At 47.1% G+C, this 21,921-nt stretch overlaps 1 protein-coding gene across 8 annotated transcripts in view; it reads left to right on the plus strand.

Annotated features, from left to right (window-relative positions):
- The first annotated feature begins 4,056 nt into the window (after positions 1-4,056).
- Positions 4,057-21,921, plus strand: part of ATOSA (atos homolog A) — a 41,945-nt gene continuing 24,080 nt past the window's right edge. For 2 of the 8 annotated variants that reach the window (XR_010622029.1, XR_010622031.1), the window contains exon 1: positions 10,567-11,106. Coding sequence is in view for 4 of the 8 variants with exons in the window: in XM_065733861.1 (XP_065589933.1) it covers positions 10,992-11,106 (115 nt within the window). In the remaining 4 variants the exon portion in view is untranslated. Of the gene's footprint in view, positions 4,533-10,566; positions 11,107-12,914; positions 12,943-14,223; positions 14,639-21,921 lie in introns of those variants that run through there. The other 6 variants (XM_065733863.1, XM_065733865.1, XR_010622030.1 and 3 more) reach the window with 6 other exon arrangements.

A 21,921-nucleotide genomic window follows, 5' to 3' on the forward strand; every position in this document is an offset into this window, starting at 1 on the left:
TTCCATTGAGTTTAGTCCTGGGTAAACACAGAGTAGTGTCAGAATTCATCAGCAAACTTGCACTTGAAAAAATATTGAAGAAAAATTGTTTCCAGCCTAGAACGAACATTGCAGCCAAAGAAAAGATCCTATATGTAAAAAAATATTTGGCATTAATGATCTATAGTTTACTTTTCAGTGTCTTATGGCATGATCTGTCAAGTGCTGATTTAATGAATCCTACTGTTGCAGTCTTACCAACTAAAGGAATCTGCTGCATGTGAACAAGGTGTAGAAGCAAAGTGTTGAGTCCGAGAAATGATTTCTGGCAAGGAATATAAGCTTTCTTTTTGAGAGGAGTGCAGTTATCGCCCTGTTGTTCCCACAGTTCCATCCTGACTTAGCTCTGGCTGCATCTCCAGAGGAACAGTACTGCTTGGAAAATAAAGGGATTTGAGAGCATGTGGGCCACTTTAATAATTTCAATAAGTGAATTTAGGAGATCAGAACATGGTAATAGCTCTATGATTTTTACTTTAAAAGGACTGAACAGTAGTGAAATTAAGCAGTGGGGCTGTTGGTAGGAGCTATGTGAAAAGGTAAGTCCCTGTGAGTTGGTAAACCCATGTCTAACAGCGGAGAGCCTATTGATTTTCACTTGTGTTTGGTTACTTCTTTCCACAATATTTAGCACCAGCCCAGCGATCTGTATTTCTAGGAAAGACAACTACAAAAATTCCTGTTCCTACTCTGCCACAGATCCCAATTTCCCAGTCCTGTGGCAGGTTTCCTGTGGAAGTAAGTCCATTTACTCAACAGAATCATTTATGCTGGGGAGAGCTGATGTAAAAAGCAGAGAATCACGCCCACTGGTCAATGTTTTCAAAAAGTACCTAAAATTAGGTACCCAAATAGAGGCGGGCAGACTTTTAAAAATGCTATGGATTCTGCCAAAGTCAATGGGAGCTGGGGATTGTATTTTCTTTGAAAATCAGACAGTTATTTAAATGTCCAGGTATCATGACAGGCTGATGCTGGAAATCCTGGGCCAAAGAGTTCCATTCCCTATGCCTGTGTCAAACTGTCAGCACTGAGTGCACAGGGCTCTCAACTCTGTGCCACCATCTTGCCTGCCTTAGATTCAACAGCCTATTTGGGAATTCAAAACAAAAAGATGAGTTTATTTTCCTCTCTCTGATCTTGAGACAAGCCCCAAATATAACCAGAAGAGGCCCAGGGGCTGCTCAGATTTGTACTCAGAAGTACTGGAGGCTAAAGCCATTGTCCACAACAGACATAGGAAGGAAAACTCTCAAGCTATCCTTGCTATTATGGTTACAAGTATCTTTAGAAAGAACTATGAGAAAGTCTGCTATTCCATTCAACTTGACTCACTTATGTGTATACACTGAAACCAACCCCAAGCTGATTATAACCCCTAAAACTAAACATTTAAAACGTATTGCTTTTCAATTACATGAGTTCATCGTTCTCTCAGTAACAGTTGCTCTCCTATTCCTACAGATTATTAAATCCCTGTAAGCAAATAACTCATTTCTATTTTAATGCTCTCTCCAAAGCAGTTATCAGCAGTGACAAATTGCTGTTGATTCTTCACAGTTTGGTTGTTTGGTATTTTTTTGAGCACATTTCAAGTTTGTTGCACTGCAGAATGTATCTTCTAGACTATTTCACATTCTCGAACTTCATCTTTTGTATTCTTTTAGTATTCTCCCAGGTGTGGTGTGTTTTTTACCACAGAGGCAACCATGTTAGAAGCAGTAGTGCTGCATCACTTAACAGGGAGTCATTACCTGCAGGAATTGCAGGAATCTTGATCTGCTGCACCGGACGTCATTTCTGTGGCGATTAATGCTGAAAGGACTTTTAGAGGTGTAACTAAAAATACACTTTGCTCCAGGCTGCAGGGACTTTGCCAAAAACTTAAAGTGTTGATGCTCTGAAAGAAAGCAGAGCCATGTGTTTCTCTTGAAGAATGTTTTTTGGAAAACCTTCTGTAAAAAACAAGGCTTGTTCCTATTGCTATGGGAACAAGGCTTATGTGACAGCACTGTGTCTTGCTGCCCCAGGTAGAGACTTGTAAAATCCCAAGCTCTTGTTAGTGCTCCTACTGAGAATGAGGCTGCACTCACACTTTTAAGCACCAGAGACTGCGTGAGAGCTGCTGTGACTGCACAGACACTGCAGCGTGCGCTCTCACCTGTGCAGACACCAAAGATAATCAGATGTGAGATACAAGCTGATAAGAAACCAAGTTTTGCTTGCACTTGTGTTCCCAGAGGCAAGTGTTGGCTGGAGCTTGGCAGTTAAAGATCTCTTAGTGTTTCTAAGATAATCCTCCTTCTGAGTGATGTGTAACACAACCATACAGGTGTTTTTAGACACTTCATATTTGCTTTTTTGTGTGTGTCAGAAATACATTTCAGTTCTGTCATTGTTCTCAAAGAATTTTCAAGTATGCATAAACACATTCTCCTGGCTGAATCCCCTAATGCCATATTTTCTCTGCTTATTCATGCAGTGTGCATCATTTGGTTGCTGACTGAGAGGAAAGGTATGAGTCCAAGCCATTTTTAGTCACTGTTGCCAAACTGAGTCCACATCTGTCTTTGAGCTGTTCATCCTCATTTTGTTTTAGTATTATTCATGAACTGTTGTATGATCAGTCAGTCTCAATTTCCTGTCTATGTGTTTTTTGTTTTTTGGGTTTTTTTGTTTGCCTGTTTGCTTTAGTTCTATGTCTTTGTGGTCAAAAGGGAAAGAGTCTTTGTCTGGACACAAAGCATGGCTCTCAAACATATCCTTTCCTCAGAGGGTCCAAAAATTACCTGAGTCAACAGGAGAAGCTGATCCCGAAATCTCCTACAAAGCCACTACACTAGGAGCATGCACATCAAACCCTGCTGACTCCTGTCATATCCCATAGGATTACCTCCTTCTTTTGATAAGAGGTTTTCAGGCTGGCACCTACATTTCCAATTGGCCTGAACGATGAAGAAGCAGGAAACTGTGCTTGAAATTTGGCCCATTAGTTAAGAAAGCACAATGGAAAAAGTGCTTAGAGGAAGTGTTTTCTCAGAAGCTGGGCCTATTGTGTCCAGTGATTTGTTACCAAAAAAAAAAAAAAAAAGCCAAAGAGAGACTAAGACTTCAAAAAGGATTAAAAATTAAAAACCATGCGACACATATCAGCTTAAGAGCTATAGTTGTATTTAAACAGTGGGAAGATAGATTTGTTTTTGATTGTAAAACCAATATTAGAACAAGCTACAGACTAATCTGCAATTTTTTACAGCAGCAATTAGCGGCTGAAGGATGTGATTTTCCCTGCAGATGACAATCAGCAGCAGGAGGATCTGACAGGCAGCTGAACCATGCCCTGGGTAGTCATGCTAAATTCAGTATGAATTTATTGCTCAGTCAAATTCCTCCTTTTATAATTCTGGATTGCCACATTTGCAATTATATCGCATCCGGCGGAGCGCCCGGGTCTGTAACTGCCGCCGCAGCCGCGGTGACACTCGTGGACGCCGGGATGTCACCCGCCGGGCTGTGACAGGACGGCTGTTTAGCGGGCGGTTTATCCTCGCGGGCGCCCGCCCCGCATAACGACGGTCATCTGATAAATGATGGAGGCGCAGGTTGCACGAACCGAATAGAGCAGAATCGGGTCGCTCTGAAACGTTCTGTGCTTTGTACGGTTTGCAGTGACACTGGGCGACCGTCTCCCTGCGAGAAGGAGCGGTTACGCAGCTCCTCGGTGCCCCCATCCGCAGGGGCACGGGCAGGCTGCCCCGAGCCGCCCAGAGCCCGGGGGGCGCTCGGCCCCGTTGCCACGGCAACCGGGGCGCTCGGCGGGCGGAAGTGGGCGCGGCCGATTGGCTGCCGCGGGTCACGTGGCGCGGGCGGCGGGGCCCAGGCGGGATGAGTGCGGTGTGGGGCGGGCCGGGGTCGGGGTTCGCCGCGCGGTTTCCGCGCCGCCTTTGCCCGCGGCCGGGCGAGGTGATTTCCCCCGCCGTGCCGGGCGGGCTGTGATGTTCGTGCCCCGCGGGGCGGGGGGAGGGCGGCGCCCGGCGGGGCGGAGGCGGGGCGGGGGCCGCGGCCATGGGGCTCGGCCCGCGGGCGGAGCGCGCAGCCCCCCGCCGCCGTTGGGCCGCTGAAGGGCCGGGGGACGGGCGGGATCCGCGAGGTGGCGGTGCCCAGCTCGGCGCTGTGACTCAGAGCGCTCGGCCTGGGGGAAGCGGCTGCGTCTGCGGGCTCGCTCCCGGCGGTTATAAATAGCCCGCCCGGCGCCGTGTCAGGGGAGGACACCCGGCGGGAGGCGGGCCCAGCTCGGCTCAGCCCAGCGCGGCTATCCGGGCCCGGCTGCCGGCGGGGCCCATCGCAGTCCGGGCCGCGCACGGACCGTCCGTTGCTTTGACACGAAGCGGCGCTGCCGGAGCCCGGCGCCAGATCTCTTCCTGGCGAACTGCGCCGGCGTGCGGGCTCTTCTCGGAGCTCTGAAGAAGCAGGGAAAATGAAGCCGGAACGAGGTAAGCGCTTTGTCGTGATGTAACGTTGTGTGTTTGTCTGTGGAATTAGCAGCGGATCGCTGCTTTGTTTCGGTGTCGCCGCTCGGCGTCCTCGGCCCCTCCCGCCCCGTTCGGGGGATGGGAGGCAGCCCGGCCCCGCCGTGCCCCGGGGAGAAGCGGCAGACGCCTTCGGGAGCTCCGGGTGATGGGCACGGTGCGCTCCCCGTGTCGGGCGCAGCCGCGGAGCTGAGCGACAGCCGGGCAAAGAAAGCAGGCGGCTGGCAGCGCCTGCACGGGCACGCAGTCGGCGAAGGATCCCCCCAAGAACGCCCTGAGAGCGACCAGGGCTTACACCTGGATGCTTGCTCTGGGTCTGACAGCTGTCTGAGGTCCGCTCCCGAAGCAGCTGCGGCATAACAAGCGCGCTGAAATGCTGTTTGTTCCGCGCTTGCTTGCTCGCTGACCTTGCTTTGCTCACTGACATCTGGTCGGACAGAAAAATAGCTTGCCGTCTGCCTGCGTGTTTATAGCAATTCGGCTCCTTGCGGTGCTGCAACAGCTGCTGGTGCCCCTAGAGTTGGAAATGGGGCATGGCTGCTATTTTGGACTGCACCAGAGCTGCTATTGATTCCTGCTGGGTAAAGCAAGATTACTAAAAAAATAAGTATTTGTGACTGCTCGCCGTGTAATTGTGAACGTTAATTAAAATAAAGCTTTGTGTAGGTACTTGGGTTTCTTAAAGCTTTGATGATTCTATTGTTTGCCTGGTGTTATAATTGCTTTGGTGTTCTGAGAAACAATATAGCTCAGATATCTCTCTCTTAAACACTAACGCTTATGTGACGTACCCATCTTAATCAGGTTTGTTAATGACATGTTTGCTAATAGAGACACCGTACCAGTGACCGCTGTCAGGTGGAGTTGATGCATGTATAAGTTGTAGTAATTATATGCTGTGACAAGAGCACGTGTGTGGTACAAAACTGATCTTCAGTGTATTGCATACGGTAACGTGATTTAAATACTGAGGGTGTTGAAATAGGCTTTTCTCTTTGCTTTTGTTTCCTAATTGCTTAGGCCTTCACGTGACTGACTGCAGCAAAGCAGGCTGTGCTCAGGAACTCGTTGGGTTTTAATGTCAAACGCTGGTGTTTGGAAACTATCTTTTGTTGAGATGGAAAAAATCTTCAAAATCAAATAAAATCCCAGCTTTAAAATGTTCTGCTCCAGCAACCCAGAACCTCTGTGTGACTTTTGTTCTGTTCTTTGACTTATTTCATTTATTTATTTATTTTTAGACAGAAAACGTTAAAGCAATGAAAACAGCTTTAGTTGCCGCATGATGCCTTTTGTAACCATCCTGGCACGGAGGGAAGCAAAATTATAAAGGCAGCAAATTGCCGTGGCTTGTTTTTCCCCTCCCCCTGGAAGCTTCCTGGCAAGCACTGGAAGCACTTCCAGCCCTCGTAAGCGCCTGCAGCTGAGCTGTGCGTGCTGCTGTAGAGCCGGACCGTGCACAAAGGGGGCTGTGGCAGTGCTGCCTCAGTGCCACGCAGGGCTCATGGAGGCACAAATTGTGCACGTGTTCACACGTGCTGCGTTCTGCGTAGCAGCTGCACCGCGGGATACAGGCAGTCAAGTGTGCAGTCACCTGCTTCCAGTCGTGGTGAATTAATAGCAGAGGGCAGGGGGAGGCAGAGCTTTCTGCCTGCGGTGCATGCTTTCCTGCAGGCCTTGGAGGCACTGCGAGGACTGTGGCCCAAGGACAAGGAAGGAAGCTGACCTGGAAAGGCTTGACGTTGCTTGGGTTTTTTGTTTGTTTGCGTGAGTAGTTATATCAGAATTCACTTGGAGCAGTGAACTGGTTTTTTTTGATTGCAATGCCTGGACGTGCTGGGAGGAGGCACAGCTTTTTCTGTGGTACTGCTCATAAACGCCTCATTATCACCAGTGGAGATGGGTGGTACTGGGAAGGAAGGGGGAACTAAGCATTGTGGCCACATCTTTTCTTGGAAAAATGCTATAGATTGTTTCCACTCGAGGAGATGGGAGGCATGAACAGAAATGAAAGGAAGGAGGGTTATTTTTGTGAAGAAAAGGAATCTGGCCCAACGGTAAATTCATCTGCTTGGTATAAGGGATGTTTGAAAGTTGCTGTGATAACAGCATGGAGAAATGGGGGTGTGGGGAGCTGTAAGGCAGACCTGGGGAGCTGTGCTGTGTGGTGATGGCTTTGAGAGCACAAGGAGTGCAGGCTTCTTCCTTGGCTGCAAAGGCACAGGGCATGGCAGGACATGCCACAGGGCCCTCAGGCAGCTAGGGCAGTGGCTGCTCTGAGCATGGTCATGGAAATAGCTCCAAATGCTGCCATTTAAAGCAAAGTGTTAATCATGCATCTTAAAATATGGCAGTTTCTTTTGTTGAGGCTTCACCAGTGCCAGTGAAAAGAAGGATCTGTCTTTGACTGTGTTTTTGGAGTGATGTTGGAGTTTTTTGTCTTTCTGCAGTAACAACATATCAGCTTACCGGGCTTTGATCCATGATAGCATCACGGTTTGGTTTGTGCAGCACAGCTGCCGAGTCAGCTGCTTTGCATTGCGTGTTTGGATCTCTGTTTCCTTTCTCAAGTACGAAGCTGTGCTCTTGCTTCTATTGAACTTCAGTCTAATGACTTCGGATCGCTTTGCCTGTTTATTGAGCTTGGAGGACAGAACCAGAATTCACAGCAGAGTGCTCACAGATTCTTCCAGTTCAGCTTTGTTCATAGACTGTATAAACACACTGTTTCACCATCGGACTTAATGAAAACATTGCATAATGTCAGGGTGATAGCATACTGCCAAACTCGGATGGCTTGTTTTGTTCTCTTAGAGTACGCTTGGTGCACAACTGGAAAAAATCTTGTGGTTTAGATGAATCTACAGCGCAGCGGTATTTGACTGTGGGAATGTCACACAACATCAACAAGTCCTTGCTACGGACTGCAGAGCTCTGAGCTGCTGCTCCCCGCCGCCCTCAGCCCTGCAGGAATGATCAGTTACAGAAGGACAGGCTTGTTTGTCTTTCAGTTCCTCGTGGCTGGTTTTAATCACCTTATTCTAGTCTTTTCTTACTTATTACCTTGCTTTGTTTCTTTGCATGCTATGTTTTCTTTGTGTAGAAACTGTTCTATGTTACACTTATAAATCAAGCAGAGCGCAGTTGGCTCGTACTTTCTGAGGCATCGCTTCCCTCCTTGAGACTATCCTGATTGAGGGTTAATGGCATTCTCTGTGCAAGAAAGGAGCAGTCAGTCTGAACATTGCCTTTTCTCCTTCCTTTTTTGCAAGTCAAACTCACGTATGTGCCTCTGGCGCTGTTTGTAGCAATCTGGGCAGACTGTCTTTGCCTCGTTGGGTGATTTGCTATGGGAAGAGCTCACTCTGATTATACTGAAGTCTGCTTGCTACTTCCTGTTGGAAATGTATCTGATGGAGTTCTGGATTTATCTGTGAGGAGCGCTGGAAGAGAAAATACATTGAGAAGTTGATTTGAATGTTCTTTCTCAGAATTGCAGAAGGAACGTGGGGCACATGCAGAGGTGTAAGGGCTTTGAGCTGGACTGCGTGGTCAGGGTGGTGGAGCTGGTGGTTAGGTCAGGAGGTCGAGTCAGGTCATCAGCTTTAAAGAAGCAGACTTATTTCTACAGCCAGTATTAACTCTGTGGAGTAGTATTTTAGAGCTCTGTATTGTGTTGTGATAGAGAAGCTTCAATTTTATATCTTCTTGGGGAAATGTCACCAGGCACATTTTCTAGTGGTGAAGTGATGCAGCCAGTAAACAAAGTAATGAAGTGGAAATGAGGTACTTCCTGTTCAGCAGAGCTGTCATCCCCAAAGCGTCTCAGCCATGCTTCTGGTTCAGCTGCCACAGGTGAGTGCAGGTGGGGTGGAGGTGAGCTGGCTGACGCTGCTTCCTGGCCCCCGAGGAAGCTGAGCAGCTGTGCTGTGCTCTGGCACGTCCTGAGCACCACGAGCTGGGCAGGAAGCAGGGGTGGGTATGTGCCTGCTTTTCCTATTTAGGTTACTTTCAAATAAAACAGCTTATTCTTGAAAAGAAACTAAAACTGTTCAGGATAAAACAAATAAACAAACCGTGCTGCCAGGTGGTCAGGGCATTACGCTTGGGTTCTGTTTGGGGCATGAAGCCATCTCGCCCTAACCTTTCTGGTGAACAGATTTATCCTGGTAGCATGTAATGTGCAGGCACAGTGGGTCGGGGTGAATGAACAGGTATGTTAGCCTTTCTCCTGTTAGCTGAGAGGAGAGCCTAGAGTCTTTCCGTACGACCCTGTCCTTGCCCCTATGATGTGTGAGTATATGCTAGGCTAGATTCTGCTAAAAATAAAAATAGAAATTAGAAAAGTTCTTAGCTTTTAAGTGTTTAACCTTTTTCTTTCTTCAAAAAATAATCTAGGGATACTCGTGTGAAGTTAGAAAACATTACATTTTAGTTCCTAATACCTGCTTATATTAAGGCTTACTTTCCTGTTCCACAAGGTGTACCTACATACAGTGGCAAGGCAAGTCCTTCTTCACTGTTTATAAAAAGTTTCTTTGTTATTTTGATGAACGTTTGCCAATAGCAACTGTTAACTGGTGGTTAAACAGACACAGCCTTTCATTTGAACAGCAGCAAGTTTCAGATACTGGTCAAACAGTTACTAGCAGCTCTTTTAGTCAATTAGGTCTTCTAGTTTGTCTACAATATTACAGCTTTAATAAATAATTTGTCCTGATATGATACTTAGAAAGTATTCTCTTTAGATGTTAAGGATGTCTCATATTGTCTTTCAAGGTGATGTTAAATCCTCTGCAGGTCATTTATATTTAATATTTATGCAGAATGTTTTATTATTCTTAAGTTTATGATGTCTTAGATATGCACATACAACTGCACGGTTGCCCTGGAACCACTGCATACGAAATCTTCATGTGTGAATAGGCAGTAAAGCTTGTCTGTAAGCCTGGGAGAATGCAGATGCAGTTAGGCTTTGGAAGACTTCACGTTCATTCTCTGCTTGTCCCTTCCAGGATGGGATGCATATGGCTACAAGTGCACAACCAGGTTTTCTTCTGAGGTACGATTATAAATGTCCTTTTGAACTAAAGAGAACTTATCTGAAGTAAGGCCTCTCTGCTTGCGCATGAGACACGTCATCTCTCACATTCTGCACCCTGTGAAGTTGAGGATTTTTTCCCATTATGTTTGCTGGAGCCAGCAATGGGTAAGGAGGCCCATTTTAGACCACGAGCTTCTGAAGTGAGATGAAGCTGACTGTTTATGCTAGGGCAACCTGTTACAGGTGCTGTGCACACAGGGATTTCTTTTGCCCAGTGGTAACTCTTCAAGATTTCTAGAGCACGTTTCATAGCTCCTGATGCTGCAACAAATGAAAATCCTTTCTGAAGCTGCTGTTCAAGTGTCATCTTGCTAGTAGCTATAGTGGGGAAGGAAGGGCAGAAAGAAAGGTAAAGAGCTGAAGCTGTTATTAGCTTGCACTCACAGTATGGTCAGTGCTGCTGTGGGAGATGGCAAGGCAGCATGCCAGCATGGGTGCTGGGGTTGGGGAAGGAGAGGTTCAGGAAGATCTGCGTGTCCAGTGCACTCCTGTTGCTAAGCAGTGGGAGCCCTTCTTTCTTCCCAAACAGGTGTTGTGCTTCTGGCTCCCCACTATGGCACTGACCAGATGACCTCACTGAAGCCCTGGTTTAAGCTCACGCTTCCAAACAGGCCAACAAGTTTGGCAGAAAGGTTTAGCTGCAGGAGTGAGAAGCTGAAGGAATGGAGGGTGGTGAAGAGTAACATCTAGGTAAATGTTTGTGGCAAGTAGTCACTGACATAATTGCACATTAACATGGATGTGCTGGGTTGATTCTCCCCTAGGACTTGTGTGGAGTCACGGAATCACAGAATTGTAGGGGTTGAAAGGGACCTCTGGAGATCATCGAGTCCCACCCCCTGAGTTGCAGGTATCAGTGTGTTTCTGCCTGTGTTACCAGTGAGCATTTATAAGACAGCTGCAGGAAGCCATCCTATTTGCTTGCCCTTTTTTTATCACAGCTCTTAGTTGGGCTTTTAATTCTTATCAAGTAGCTTGAACTGGGGGCAAGGGGGAAGAGAACAGATGGATCAGGAAGAGAACAACTTCAGTAAATACTCTGATATGGAGTAAAGGGGAGGGAGTTTCCTACTGATAGGAACTGAATAGAGACAAAAGATCAATATGAACTGAAAATGCAAGGAGATTAGCAACAGCTCTCATACTGCTCAAAAGTCAAGCTCTTTTTTCCCTTGTGTATTTTTTTAAGATTCTTTAAGCAATTTCCTATGCAGACTTTCCCACTTCAAGATGCCTTTTAATGAAGTGTGGCTTTGTTTTGCTTTATTTTGAGGGGGAATTTCAGCTTCTCCCTTTTGAATTGTGTGTTATTCAAATGGATGAAGGCATTTTGCTTACCACAAAGAGGCTGTGAGAAACAGAAAGTATCTGGAGAACTGGAGTATTCACTGCCAGGTGTTAGGGCAGAAAGGCCTTCAGCACTAATGAAGGAAGGTATGGAAAACGCGTCTTAATAATGTGTGTGCTGTTAGAAAGTGAATGAATATAACCAAGTAGCCAGTTGATGAAGCTGAAATGGGATAAAAGTTTCATAATGCTAGCAAAGTTTTAAATTGGAGATCAAGTTTGCAAGAGTGTGAGGTGCTCAAGTCCATCTGCACAAGTAAATGGGGCTGTAAGGCTGAGGAATGTGAAGGGGAAAAGGTTGAAGGCAAACAGAGAAGAACTGCTGAAATACACGTGCCATAACTTACATTGAGTGATGAAGTTTGTTAAAATTGGCCATTTTCCTTCTACCTTTGGTCATTTCCAGTGAGTAGTTTTACTGATTGTAAAGAGTTTCTGTGAGAAAAGATAGTGGATCAATTAGAAAAGGTTAAGTGGTGATGCTTGATAGGCATAGTATGCTCTTTCATCCCGTCCTCATTTGAGAATGTATTATGGCCTTCAGGTCTGCGAATGTTGTTGGATAATTTTTATAAGCTGGCTTAGCTCATCCTCAGCTAAGCTTCTCCTGTGAAATTTTCAGCAGCTTTACGACATGTTAAGATTTTTTCCTTCTAAAATCGTGGTGAAAATATTAGCATCTGCTTTCAGCTTCTGTAGGTGCTCTGTAGAGCAGTAGTGGCAAATCAGTGTCAGAAAGGGCAGAAGCAGGGGGTGCCATGGCTGAGGAGCTCATCCAGGGGCTGAATGTGGGTGTGGAAAGGGGACCAACATCCACCCAATAACAAAGCAAGCTGAAACACTGTGCTGTTGGAATTTTGTGGCTGGATGGGAACTTGGGAGGTTCAGCCGCAGCACAGGGGCAGTGCTGGTGGGAGTGTGCTTTTGTTTTAGCTTTGTTTCTGCGACTGGGCCTGTGTAAACGTGAGGTGCCTTGAAGTCATTTATGCTCAGAGCCACAGGGGCCTTGCAGTTGTGTCCTGGGTGGGATGGGGAGGGCTGAAGCTCTGGCTGAGCTCTGGTCCAGCTGTTAATGGGTGTCCTCTAAGGGCCCAGAGCTCTGTCGTGAGGGCTAGCACAGTTATGTCTATGCTGAGTGCCTGGAATCAATCCATCACTGATGTGCTGTGTAGCTGAACCACCCTTGGCTGGGCTTCCCAGCCGTGTGAAATGCAGGGGTTACCAATTCCTGAAGCTTGCATTGGGATGAGGTTCTTGCTGAGGCCCCGTGTCTTTCAGTTTTAGTGAGCATTGTCCTGATGTGGTGGAGGGAGGGTTAACACACAGGCCCTTCACTGGCTTGCTGCCGCTTGTTTTGCACAGCATTAGAATGGTAAGGGTATTATTGGTGTGCTAAGTGCAGACGCTTTCTGATGGTGTCATGTGCAGCTTAGGATAAAGTTCTGTGTGTATCTCTGTATTAGTGTGTTTGTGCTTGGTCATGCAATCTTTGCCCTGTTCCCATATGCACCTGGTGCTCCTCTCCCGCCAGCGGCACGCTTCGAGGCATTCTTCTGGGGAATGGAACTTCTCATATGAGAACTCCTACGTGTTGGCTGGGGGCAGTGGGCCGACAGAAAGGACCGAGAGCTGACACCGACGGCTCAGTGCCCCGCAGCCTCCGCCTCGCAGCGCTGCATGCAGCGGGCACGCTCCCGACCCGGCGCCGCGTGCGCGCTTTGTACCTCCTGCCTTCGCCCCCCCCGCAATCCGCGGCCGAGCGGCGGAGGAGCCGCCCGCTGCCAGGGGGCCGGCGCGGCCGGGGCCAATCCGCGCCCGCTGCTGTTGCTATGCGCGCCCCTACTCTGCCCGCCGGCCGCGCGCCCCGCTGCGCGCCCCCGCGGTGGTTGGCGGCCGGTATGGACAGAGCGCCGTGCGGCCCAGGTGCGTACGGAGCGCCGGGGCTCGGCTCGGCGGGCGGGCTGCGGGGCCGGGGCTGTGCGAGCGGGGCGGCCGGGAGCTGCGGGACCGCCTGCGACAAGTTGACCCCGCGCCGCTTTGTGCCGGAGCCCACCGAGAGCTTCGGTCGGAAGGAAGGGACGGGCGGAAAGCCGGCTCGGCGGGCCCGAGTCGGAGCCGTGCGCCAGGGGTGCGCTCGGAGCGGCGGAGCGAGGCGGCTGGTGCCGGGCCTGCCAGCTGTGGCGGTCGGCTTGCCAGCTGTGGCCGCCGCTTCCTCGCTGGGGGGGACCGAGCTACCCGCGGCCCGGCTGGGTTTCTGCCCTGCCCTGCCCTGCCCTACCGTGCCTCCGAGGTCACGTCCTTTTTTCTCTCCTCCAGCAGGAGGAAACTTGCAGTGTTTTCTTTTCTACTGGAAACAATGCATGGAAGCATTATCGGTCCTCTGCCGCTGCTTGGTTGTCTGGGGGCAGACGGAGCTGATGCAGATGTGTCAGTGTTGGGGGCAGCTAAGAACATGTATTTTCAGTTAGCTACTTACTGGCTGCTCAACTCTAGGCTATGGATAAAGGAAATTAAATAACATACCTAATCCTACGCTATATTGAGAATGGCTCGTTCGTTTTCATTTCAAATGCCTTCCCTAGAGATGCTGGGGCTCGTTGTGTGCCTGCATTCCCACCAAGAGCACAGGCTGAGCTCAGGTGTTTCTCTCCTGGCACAGGATGTGGGGTTCAGGTGTTGTGCATGGGAATGGGGTTTTGGATCACTCAGACGTGGCCCTAAGTACTAGTGAGGGATTTTGGAGAAGATAAGGGGAAGTTTCACTATTGTTGTGTTATTTTGCATTTGAAATGTGTTGATCTAATGTGTGCCGTTTTGCACCTCTGTAGAAAATGACTGTTTTAGGAGAGTGCAACATTCTATGAAGCCTTTCCGTTTTGGTGCTCTGCAGCATTTAGTTCTTTTGGGTATCGGAAGACCACTCAAGCTCCGTAGCATGACTTAGTTGTGTCGGTAGCTGAGTTGTGCTGTATAACCAGTTCTAAGACCACCAAAACCTTCTCTTCAGTGCACTCAGAAATCAGTCATAGGCTCTGGTGTCCATTTTAAACTGAGCAGTCCCCTGCACAGCCTGCGAGAGCTGTAACTTCCCGGTTATCCCCCTAAATAAAGCTTAAAAACAATTTTATGGGCTTGGCTGCTCTCCCAGACATTTTTCAAATGAGAAGTGTATATTGTCTCTTTGTAACTTTTTTACTTTTGCAGGTTACTGTTTAACCACTTAAGGGCAGGCCTTGTAGGTGAAGGTTAATAGCTGGAAAAGTTACCTGAGGAGCTCCGTGCTACTTCACCACCAGTTTCATCTCTGTTCTTTCCAAGCTTCTTGCCTTTCTGATGAAGAAGCAGTGCCTGCCTTTGGCCTGCTGGCCTTGCTTCTTTCCCTCTGCTCCGTACTCTGTGTAACCCGGACTACAAGTACAGAAAGACACTCCTGAAACTGAGGGCAGCCCCACTAGCTAGGGGGAGGATTTGGGGTGGTCAGACATGTTCTGACAGAGCTCCTCGAGATACGTTACCCACCGCCGAGATGGCAGCGAGCAGGCTGTAACATCAAAGAGTCTGTGAGATGGAGTAAAGCGTAAAGAGAAGATGAATGCAGAAAGGAACGGCAGCTCTACAGGTCAGATTTTGTGTGTTGTGAAAATGGTTTCCTGTGGGTTTGTTTTGTCTTTTTCTTTATTTCAGACAAAATAATTGGATTCACTATCTACACTCCTCACCTGAGCACGTTTTCTAACAAGCCTTCTGGTTTTTGTGTGTGGCTTTTGCTTGGTGTTTTTATAAAGTACCTCTACAGCTAGTTCTGTTCTAGCAGCAGTGCTGCTTGAGCTTCAGGCCAGTGACTTCCCTCTGACTTGATGGTCCTAATAAAGTTCTGAGGGTACCATCTCCTGCTCAGCCCGCATTCTGCGTATCTAATGTTTCATGTGTTGTCCATTCAAATAAAATTCTTGAGTTCTTGCGTGTTTCTATCTCCTTTCCTCATAAACATTCTTTTAAAGCCTTGTTATTAGCAGTGCATTTGCACTGTTTGGTTTGTTTCTCACTTTCTTGTTTTTCAGGTATTCTGGGGAGGAAAATAAAAAAGCAGCTCAGCAGCATTAGTAAGTGCCTCACATGCAGACAGAACTATGCCTAACAATTCTTCCTCAGTGTGCCCGTATTTATCTTGGGATTAGATGTGCCATCCGTGTTTGGATAGTTTCTTGGACTTGAACCAAATGTGTGGAGCTGGCGGGGTTGGATAGTCAGGGAGCTGCCCTGGGTGTAATGTGGAGCCCTCCCATGTGAAGCTGAGTGGATACATTTCCTGAACATGGACAAAGAAAAAAGCTTTTTACACACTCTGGACTGTTTGATTGCCTCTTCCTCTTTGGAACCAGAAGTAAGGAAAGATCTGTTTTCTGCTTTTCGTGCAGTATCACATGAGTTTCTAAGCTTTTGCATTATACCAGATCTGTCCTTTGTGTGTGTAGTGCTCTCTACCAAATCCCTCATCTCAGAAGGGACAGAAGAGGCATCTTTACCACAGCTCTCTGCTACAGTTCCTGCTGCTGTGAAATTGCCCATGCATATAGCAGGCTGGTGGTGTGCATGTCATCCAAGACAAGACTGGAAAATATTGTGTTATTATTCAGATGAGTGATTTGGTCTTGTGATGCTCTGCAATGCTCTTTCCATATTCCCACATCAATACCTTTTTTTGTCCATCACTTTATAATTTTAGGGGTCTGACCTTTACTGGCTGTACCTTTGAACAGAATGCTTTAGTATATATGATGCAGTGCTTCCTTGTTAAGTGACAAACAAGGGCTTCCTGCCAATGGCCTGTTAGATGTTCTTAGTAGTACTGATCTTATTGTTTTCTGTTGAGTAGTTTTGGGAACTGTAGAAGAAAAACAGTCATGCTGTTCCTTTTTGGCAGTGTGTAGCCTCGCACTTCCTTGTGAGAGCAGGATGAGTGAAGAGCAGCCAGCGTGACCAGCTGTCCCAGCACTAAGTCAGTGCTCTGCTTTAGGTCACAGGTTTGAATGAAGATACTGAGGTCAAGGTAAAAGATTTCAAGTACCAAATGGTGAGCTTGCAAGTATGATAACTAAGTTTTTGTTTTCTTAGTGTACAGAGCTAGTAGATGAGTATATTTCATATTCTCTCTGGGGATACGAGGCAATATTTCCTGGCTAGTAACACACTGTTGAGTCTATGCTGTTCATGTTCTGGAGTAAAATTTAAAAACCACGTTTCTTCTGGGAAGGTGAGATACAGAAGATCAAGCAATGGTGTGGAATTCATTATCAGTGGGTATGCTTAAATGGGAGGAGTACAGCGTGTCTTGCAGTTCAGCCGTGTCATCTGCCATCTTTCCATATTGATGCCTTATGAGAAGAAAGCTGCTTCTTCCAGATGGTGGTGTCTGCATAAGTGTGTGCCTTTTCCTTGGTGAGAAAGGAGAATATTGACCAGCGAGCCAAGTCTGGTGATCATTCTACCTGGAAGAAAACCTATCTCTCAGATGAATTTTCACTTTAATTAGGAGTTTACTAAGGGCTGAAGGTGGGGTGATTGATTCTGCAAACTTAAATAGCAGGTTCCAGCGATAATGAGCAAGACTGTTGTTAAATAGTTAATAACAGATGGCTGAACTTCTGATGCAGAACAAGAGAAGTTCCCTGCATCCTGACCCAGCGACTCCTCGCTGTTCCCATGGCAACTAACACATTTTTCCAGTTTTAGCAAAGTTTTTGGAACCAAAGATGACTTGTTGGTTTTACGACTTTAAAATACATTTAAAAGGCAAAGCAGAGCAGCTGGAGGAGAAAACATAAACTAAAAGAATGTGTATCTGAATTCCTAGAGAGCTTGCGTATTTTTGTTCCTATAAGATCTTTCTAAAAAACATCTGAGGTACTGTACATTTTGAGAAGCCTGTCAGTTAACGCATATGTTTAAACATGAAATAGTCTGAGCAGATCCACCTGAATCCTTTTCATTTAACCTAGCATGAAAATTACCTGTTGCTATAGGGAGAGTGTTGCAAGGGGGAAGGTGTGGAGGAAGAGGAGGTTTTCGGTGTGGTGCAGAGAAGCAAGGTAGGCCTGAAGCTCATGGGGTGGATGTGGCTTTTTGTCTGTGGCCACATAGGAGGTGGAAGCTCTGCTCCTCTGGTGGGGCAAAATTATTAAAGACCAGAAGAGCATTCTGGGGAAACATTGCTACAAGTGCTGTGCTTAAATTGGAAATAGAAAGTTCATGACCTCTCCTTAGGACAGGACACCTGAAAAGGCATTTGTGCAGGCTAAACTTCATGGCACTGAGACCACTGCAGAAAAGTGCTTCCAAAGCAGGTTTTAGTTTGTTCCCCTGGGAAGGCCATGGCCAAGATCTGGGAATGCTCCTGAATGTGAGTCATTTCTCATACAGCATAAACAACTCATTGTAAGCCTGTTTTATCAGTGCTCTTGAGAACAGTTTCTTCAGCTGCTGCTGCTGTTTCTGAGATCTGTTTATGGCTGCAGGTCTTACACTGTGCTAGTGGCTTCTTTATAGAATGAAGAAAGCCCTTTATGTACAAGCAAGGGTATTCTCAGACTGTATTGCCAGAGTTTCTCCTGTTGCTGGTTGCTTACCGTGATGGATCGAAGAATTCTTCAGGCACAGTATTGCTTCTAGAGAGAAGGGAAGCAAATTCCTGGAATTCTGACCTGGTGATTAGTGTTGGTTTTCTGTGATACAAATGAAGAGTTCGATTCAGGTTCCAGGGCCCTGTTTTGCTATGCATTGAACAAATGTGGAACAAAAGATTGTCCTCACCTTGGACCTTATGCAAGTATCTAACAAGGAAATCAATAGCTTCCAAGAGAGGTTTGTAAGGAAACAAAGGATGATACTGATGGGACAGGTAAACTGGTCTCAGCATTGTTTTGCAGTGTGTGCTTCCCATCTGGGGCTAACGTGGGAGGGAGGGAAGTGCAGGTAATTGATGGTCTTGAAGCTAACACATCTGAGAAGGAAGCTAATGTCAGCCTAATTGGCACCAAGTTGACTGTTACAGTGAGTGGGAGACAACAGGAATGTTGTCAAGCCATGGAAAAATCTTGGGTTTTTTGGCTGTTGACTTTGACCTGTTTCTTATTTACATAAATGCTGTACATTTAGGCAAAAAAAAGACTGTGCCTTGCATTATCAGGCACTTCTGTGGTACCAGAAAGAAGAATCCAAACTCTGTTCCTCAAAATACTTAGACCTAGCTTGGTGCTCCCGTGCTGGGGCAGCTCTAGAAGGGGTGGGGGAAGGCTGAGCCCTGTTCCTGAGATTCTCTGGAAAGATTTCAGCAGAAAAACTCAACAAGGTATATTGAGAATCAAAAAAGACAACAGGAAAATATGGTTTCCTGTGAGGCACCAGCCAGGCGTACCTTCCTCTTGAGGCTGGTTGCTGGTGAGGCACAATCTTTTCTGTCTTCTGCACATTTGTCTCCAGTGGTGTGTCCCATGGGAAGGATGGGCACTGATGGCCCTGGGGTGCTCCCACAGTGTGCTCAGCCAGAGCCCAGGCTTCCAGCTTCATGCCCTCATGTCACACAGTTCCTATCTGAGGAACTCCAGGGCTTTTATGCTGCTGTCAAATGCACACAGTGGAGAAGTGGGCTGGGTGCAGTGAGATCCAGGGAGGTCCCTTTCTGCACATCAAGGGAAGGGTGGTGGGTGGCTGTGAAATCCACCTCTGCAAAGCACTTAATTCTTTATCTCTTCTTTAAAAGCATCCTCTCTGAACAACAAAGCTGTGTGTTGTGGTGGCTTGAAAATAATGAAACTTATTTTCTTTATGGATTTGTATCAGTAAATGTCCATGTGATCTTCTGGTCAAAGAAAAGTGGCTGCTGCATACTTGGGGTTGGTGACTCTTATGGGGCTCTTTTGTTCTGATGCTCAGCTGGAGCATCCAGGTGCTTGTGTCTGATGAAGTGGCAGCTGGGCAGAGCTTGCATGTCACTGATGTGTTGATGACAGTGACTCTACAGCATTTCTGAACCGAAGACAACTTGTGCCAAGTTCCCCTGAAAGAGTAACTTTGGCATTTTCTGTTTTAGGTTTAACTGAATATTTAGTTTGTAAATTAGTATGTTCTCTTCTGGTTTCATACTCAGTGCTTTTTCCTGGGCTGCATACTGTTGATTAAATGTAATTTGTAAGTCATTGAGGAGGATCTAAGCTTGCATTTCTTCATCTCTCTTTGCTTATGTGAATTGTTTTGCACAAAGTACAGAAGAGCTGGTGGAGGACCTTGGGCTTCAACTGGATAAAAACATTTATTTTCCATACACTGCTTGGTTCGCTATTTTTAGCACAGTGTTTTCTTTCCTTGTGATTCATTGCTCTGTGCCTTGCCTTGCAGGTCACCTGGCTTTGGGTGTGCAGACCAGGGCTGGATCTCTGCTGGCACAACTGTGCTTCGTTCCAAGGAGCTGGGTGCTCCCGTGCTGGGGCAGCTCTAGAAGGGGTGGGGGAAGGCTGAGCCCTGTTCCTGAGATTCTCTGGAAAGTATGTTCTAAGAATAGGCAGTATGGGGCATTACAAACCCACGTGTGGCAGGGAGCAGGGCTGGGCTATGGGTGGTGTGAGGTCAGAGCCCACGGGAACAGCTGACCCCTGGCTTGCCTCTGCCCTCGTGGAGGGACGGTTGTTTTGGATGGATGTGTTATGAGTGCAGCGCTGCTATTCTTGCTCTAGCGGTGTTAATTTTAGCTTTCAAACGAGTGTCTGGGGCTGTCAGAGGGCCTCTTTGCCCCATAGGGTCTGGGGGTGCTTCTAGGAGCCAGCACTCGCGCTGCAGTGCTGTGCCTGAACGGAGGGCACGGGGTCAGCAGGCATGCATGTTTGTTAGGCGGACGGATGTGTTGCTGAGATAACAGTGCTCAGGTGGGTCCCATTTCTCAAAAGATACTTTCCAAGAAGTGTGTGTGCGGAAAGCCTGACTGCTGGAGCACCTCTTGTGCACATACAATGCTGGTGGTAGCACCAGAGCTGTAGGAGCAGCCTGTTTGGGTGAGGATCAGAATTTGTGCCCCTGAAGAGCTGACATACTAATCGTGCACATGGGAGGCCTCAGCTGTAATAGCATTTTTATAGAGCTGACTGCTTTCACCAGAAAACTGGACTAGGTTGTCAGAGTTAGGTTTTTCCCCCCAGAATAACTCATTTCTCTCCTCCTCCCATCCCACATCCTTCTCTGTCTCACGTGGCTCAGTAAAGCCGAGAAATTGCAGTGTCTATTAAAAGCAGGTACTGATTGGTAACTTAGATGTTGAACATGCAGGTACCCTTGGTACTCCTTGCAAACTGTTCCCGTAACGTGTGGCTCAGTTCAGAGGGATTCCCCTGGCTCTTGCAGCTGTGGCATCCCTGTTGATTCCACCCAAAATGAGTCAACATTGGGTGTTTGGATTTCATGTTGCATTTTCCAGACTTGCTCTGGTTTATTTTCAAGAGGCCTGGCTATGATCTGAAGCACGTCATGTGCCGTAACGGTCCTTTTCCTTGCAATAACCTCAGGGAAGAAAAACACCAGCTTGTGTCTGTGGTGCTTTTGTCTGTGGTGTGATACCAGGTGTTTATGAAACAAAGTGGGACCTGTGCTCTCACACCATGCAGCTGGCATTCACTGGGAGGACTTCTGTGTGCTCCCACTCCAAGCCTGTTCAGTTCCTTAATGACTCTTCAGAATCACTCCTGAGTCTTTGAGAGCTGAAGGCTCTTTACATTCCTCCTCAGAAAAGAAATGCTATTTTATCAGTGTTAGCAGTGAAATAAGCACAAGAGCACTTGAAATTACATTGTCAAAGTTTCTAAGTACTGTAATTATCCAAGGTGATGAGATAAAGCCTGAAATACCTCAGAGATTAACATTTAGTGTTTGTGGGAAGCCTTGATTTAAAACAATAAGTGGATTTTTTGGGCATGTCTATATTGCTGTGAATGCTGTTCCCAAAGACACTGGCATATATTGTAAAGGGACAATGAACTGCAGAGGAACCCAGGCAGCACGGGATACAGACACGTGGTTTAAGTGGAGAGCTGCTCTTGCAGCTCTTATAAGCACTGAAATACCTACTGTAGTGTTTTAAGCAACACTCTAGTATTGTTTTTCTTTTTTTTAAAGACACATCTGATGCTGATTTATTATCACAGACTGTTGCTTTACATCTTCAGACCAATCTCTGTATAAAATATCGCAGAAGTCTGCAAATAGTTGAATCACTGTCAAGCTCGATTGTTAAACGAATTGAAGAGGAAACTTATGTCTGTGGTCCTGAACTGTATTGTGTTTAAGGTCTCACATAAAAATTCTGGCATCCATTTTTATTTATATACTCTAAAAATGCAGTCACAGTCAGAACTTAATGCAGACCTGCTGCCAACGTGTTTAATGGAGAGGATGCGGTGGCGTCCAAGTGGAGTCAGACCTCCCAGTACTGAACCGCTGCGACTGCCGCATGGGTGTTACGCCTGCACAGAGAGGTGAGTGCAGCCAAATGTGTGTGCTTTTTCACTGTAAGTTCCGTTAGGCTTCTGTTGGATGGAAAGCAGCAGCTATGGGGCTGCAGCAGTGTGGTATTCGCAGCTAGCCGAAGGTCGAGGAAGTTGGTGGAAGCCTTCAGCCTGTACGTGTTGTCACGGCCAAGTTGGTTCTTGAATTAGTGATTTCAAGTAGTGAAGCTCCTCACTGCCCTCTTCATGAAGGCCTGCTGAGGGACAAGGCCTTGTCTTTCTAAGAGGGCTCCGTCAGAGCCACTTGGTGAAGGAGGTCTGAAAAGATGTTTGAATGTAGATTTAGGAATCTCATACAGGAAAATCTGTCCTTGAACATAAGAACGCTCACTTGTTTCCTGGAATAAACCTGAAG

This window comes from Cyrtonyx montezumae, unplaced genomic scaffold (genome assembly GCF_038088225.1).
Source record: "Cyrtonyx montezumae isolate F1298 unplaced genomic scaffold, pur_monq_1.0 scaffold_17, whole genome shotgun sequence".
In the NCBI taxonomy this organism is placed as follows: domain Eukaryota; kingdom Metazoa; phylum Chordata; class Aves; order Galliformes; family Odontophoridae; genus Cyrtonyx; species Cyrtonyx montezumae.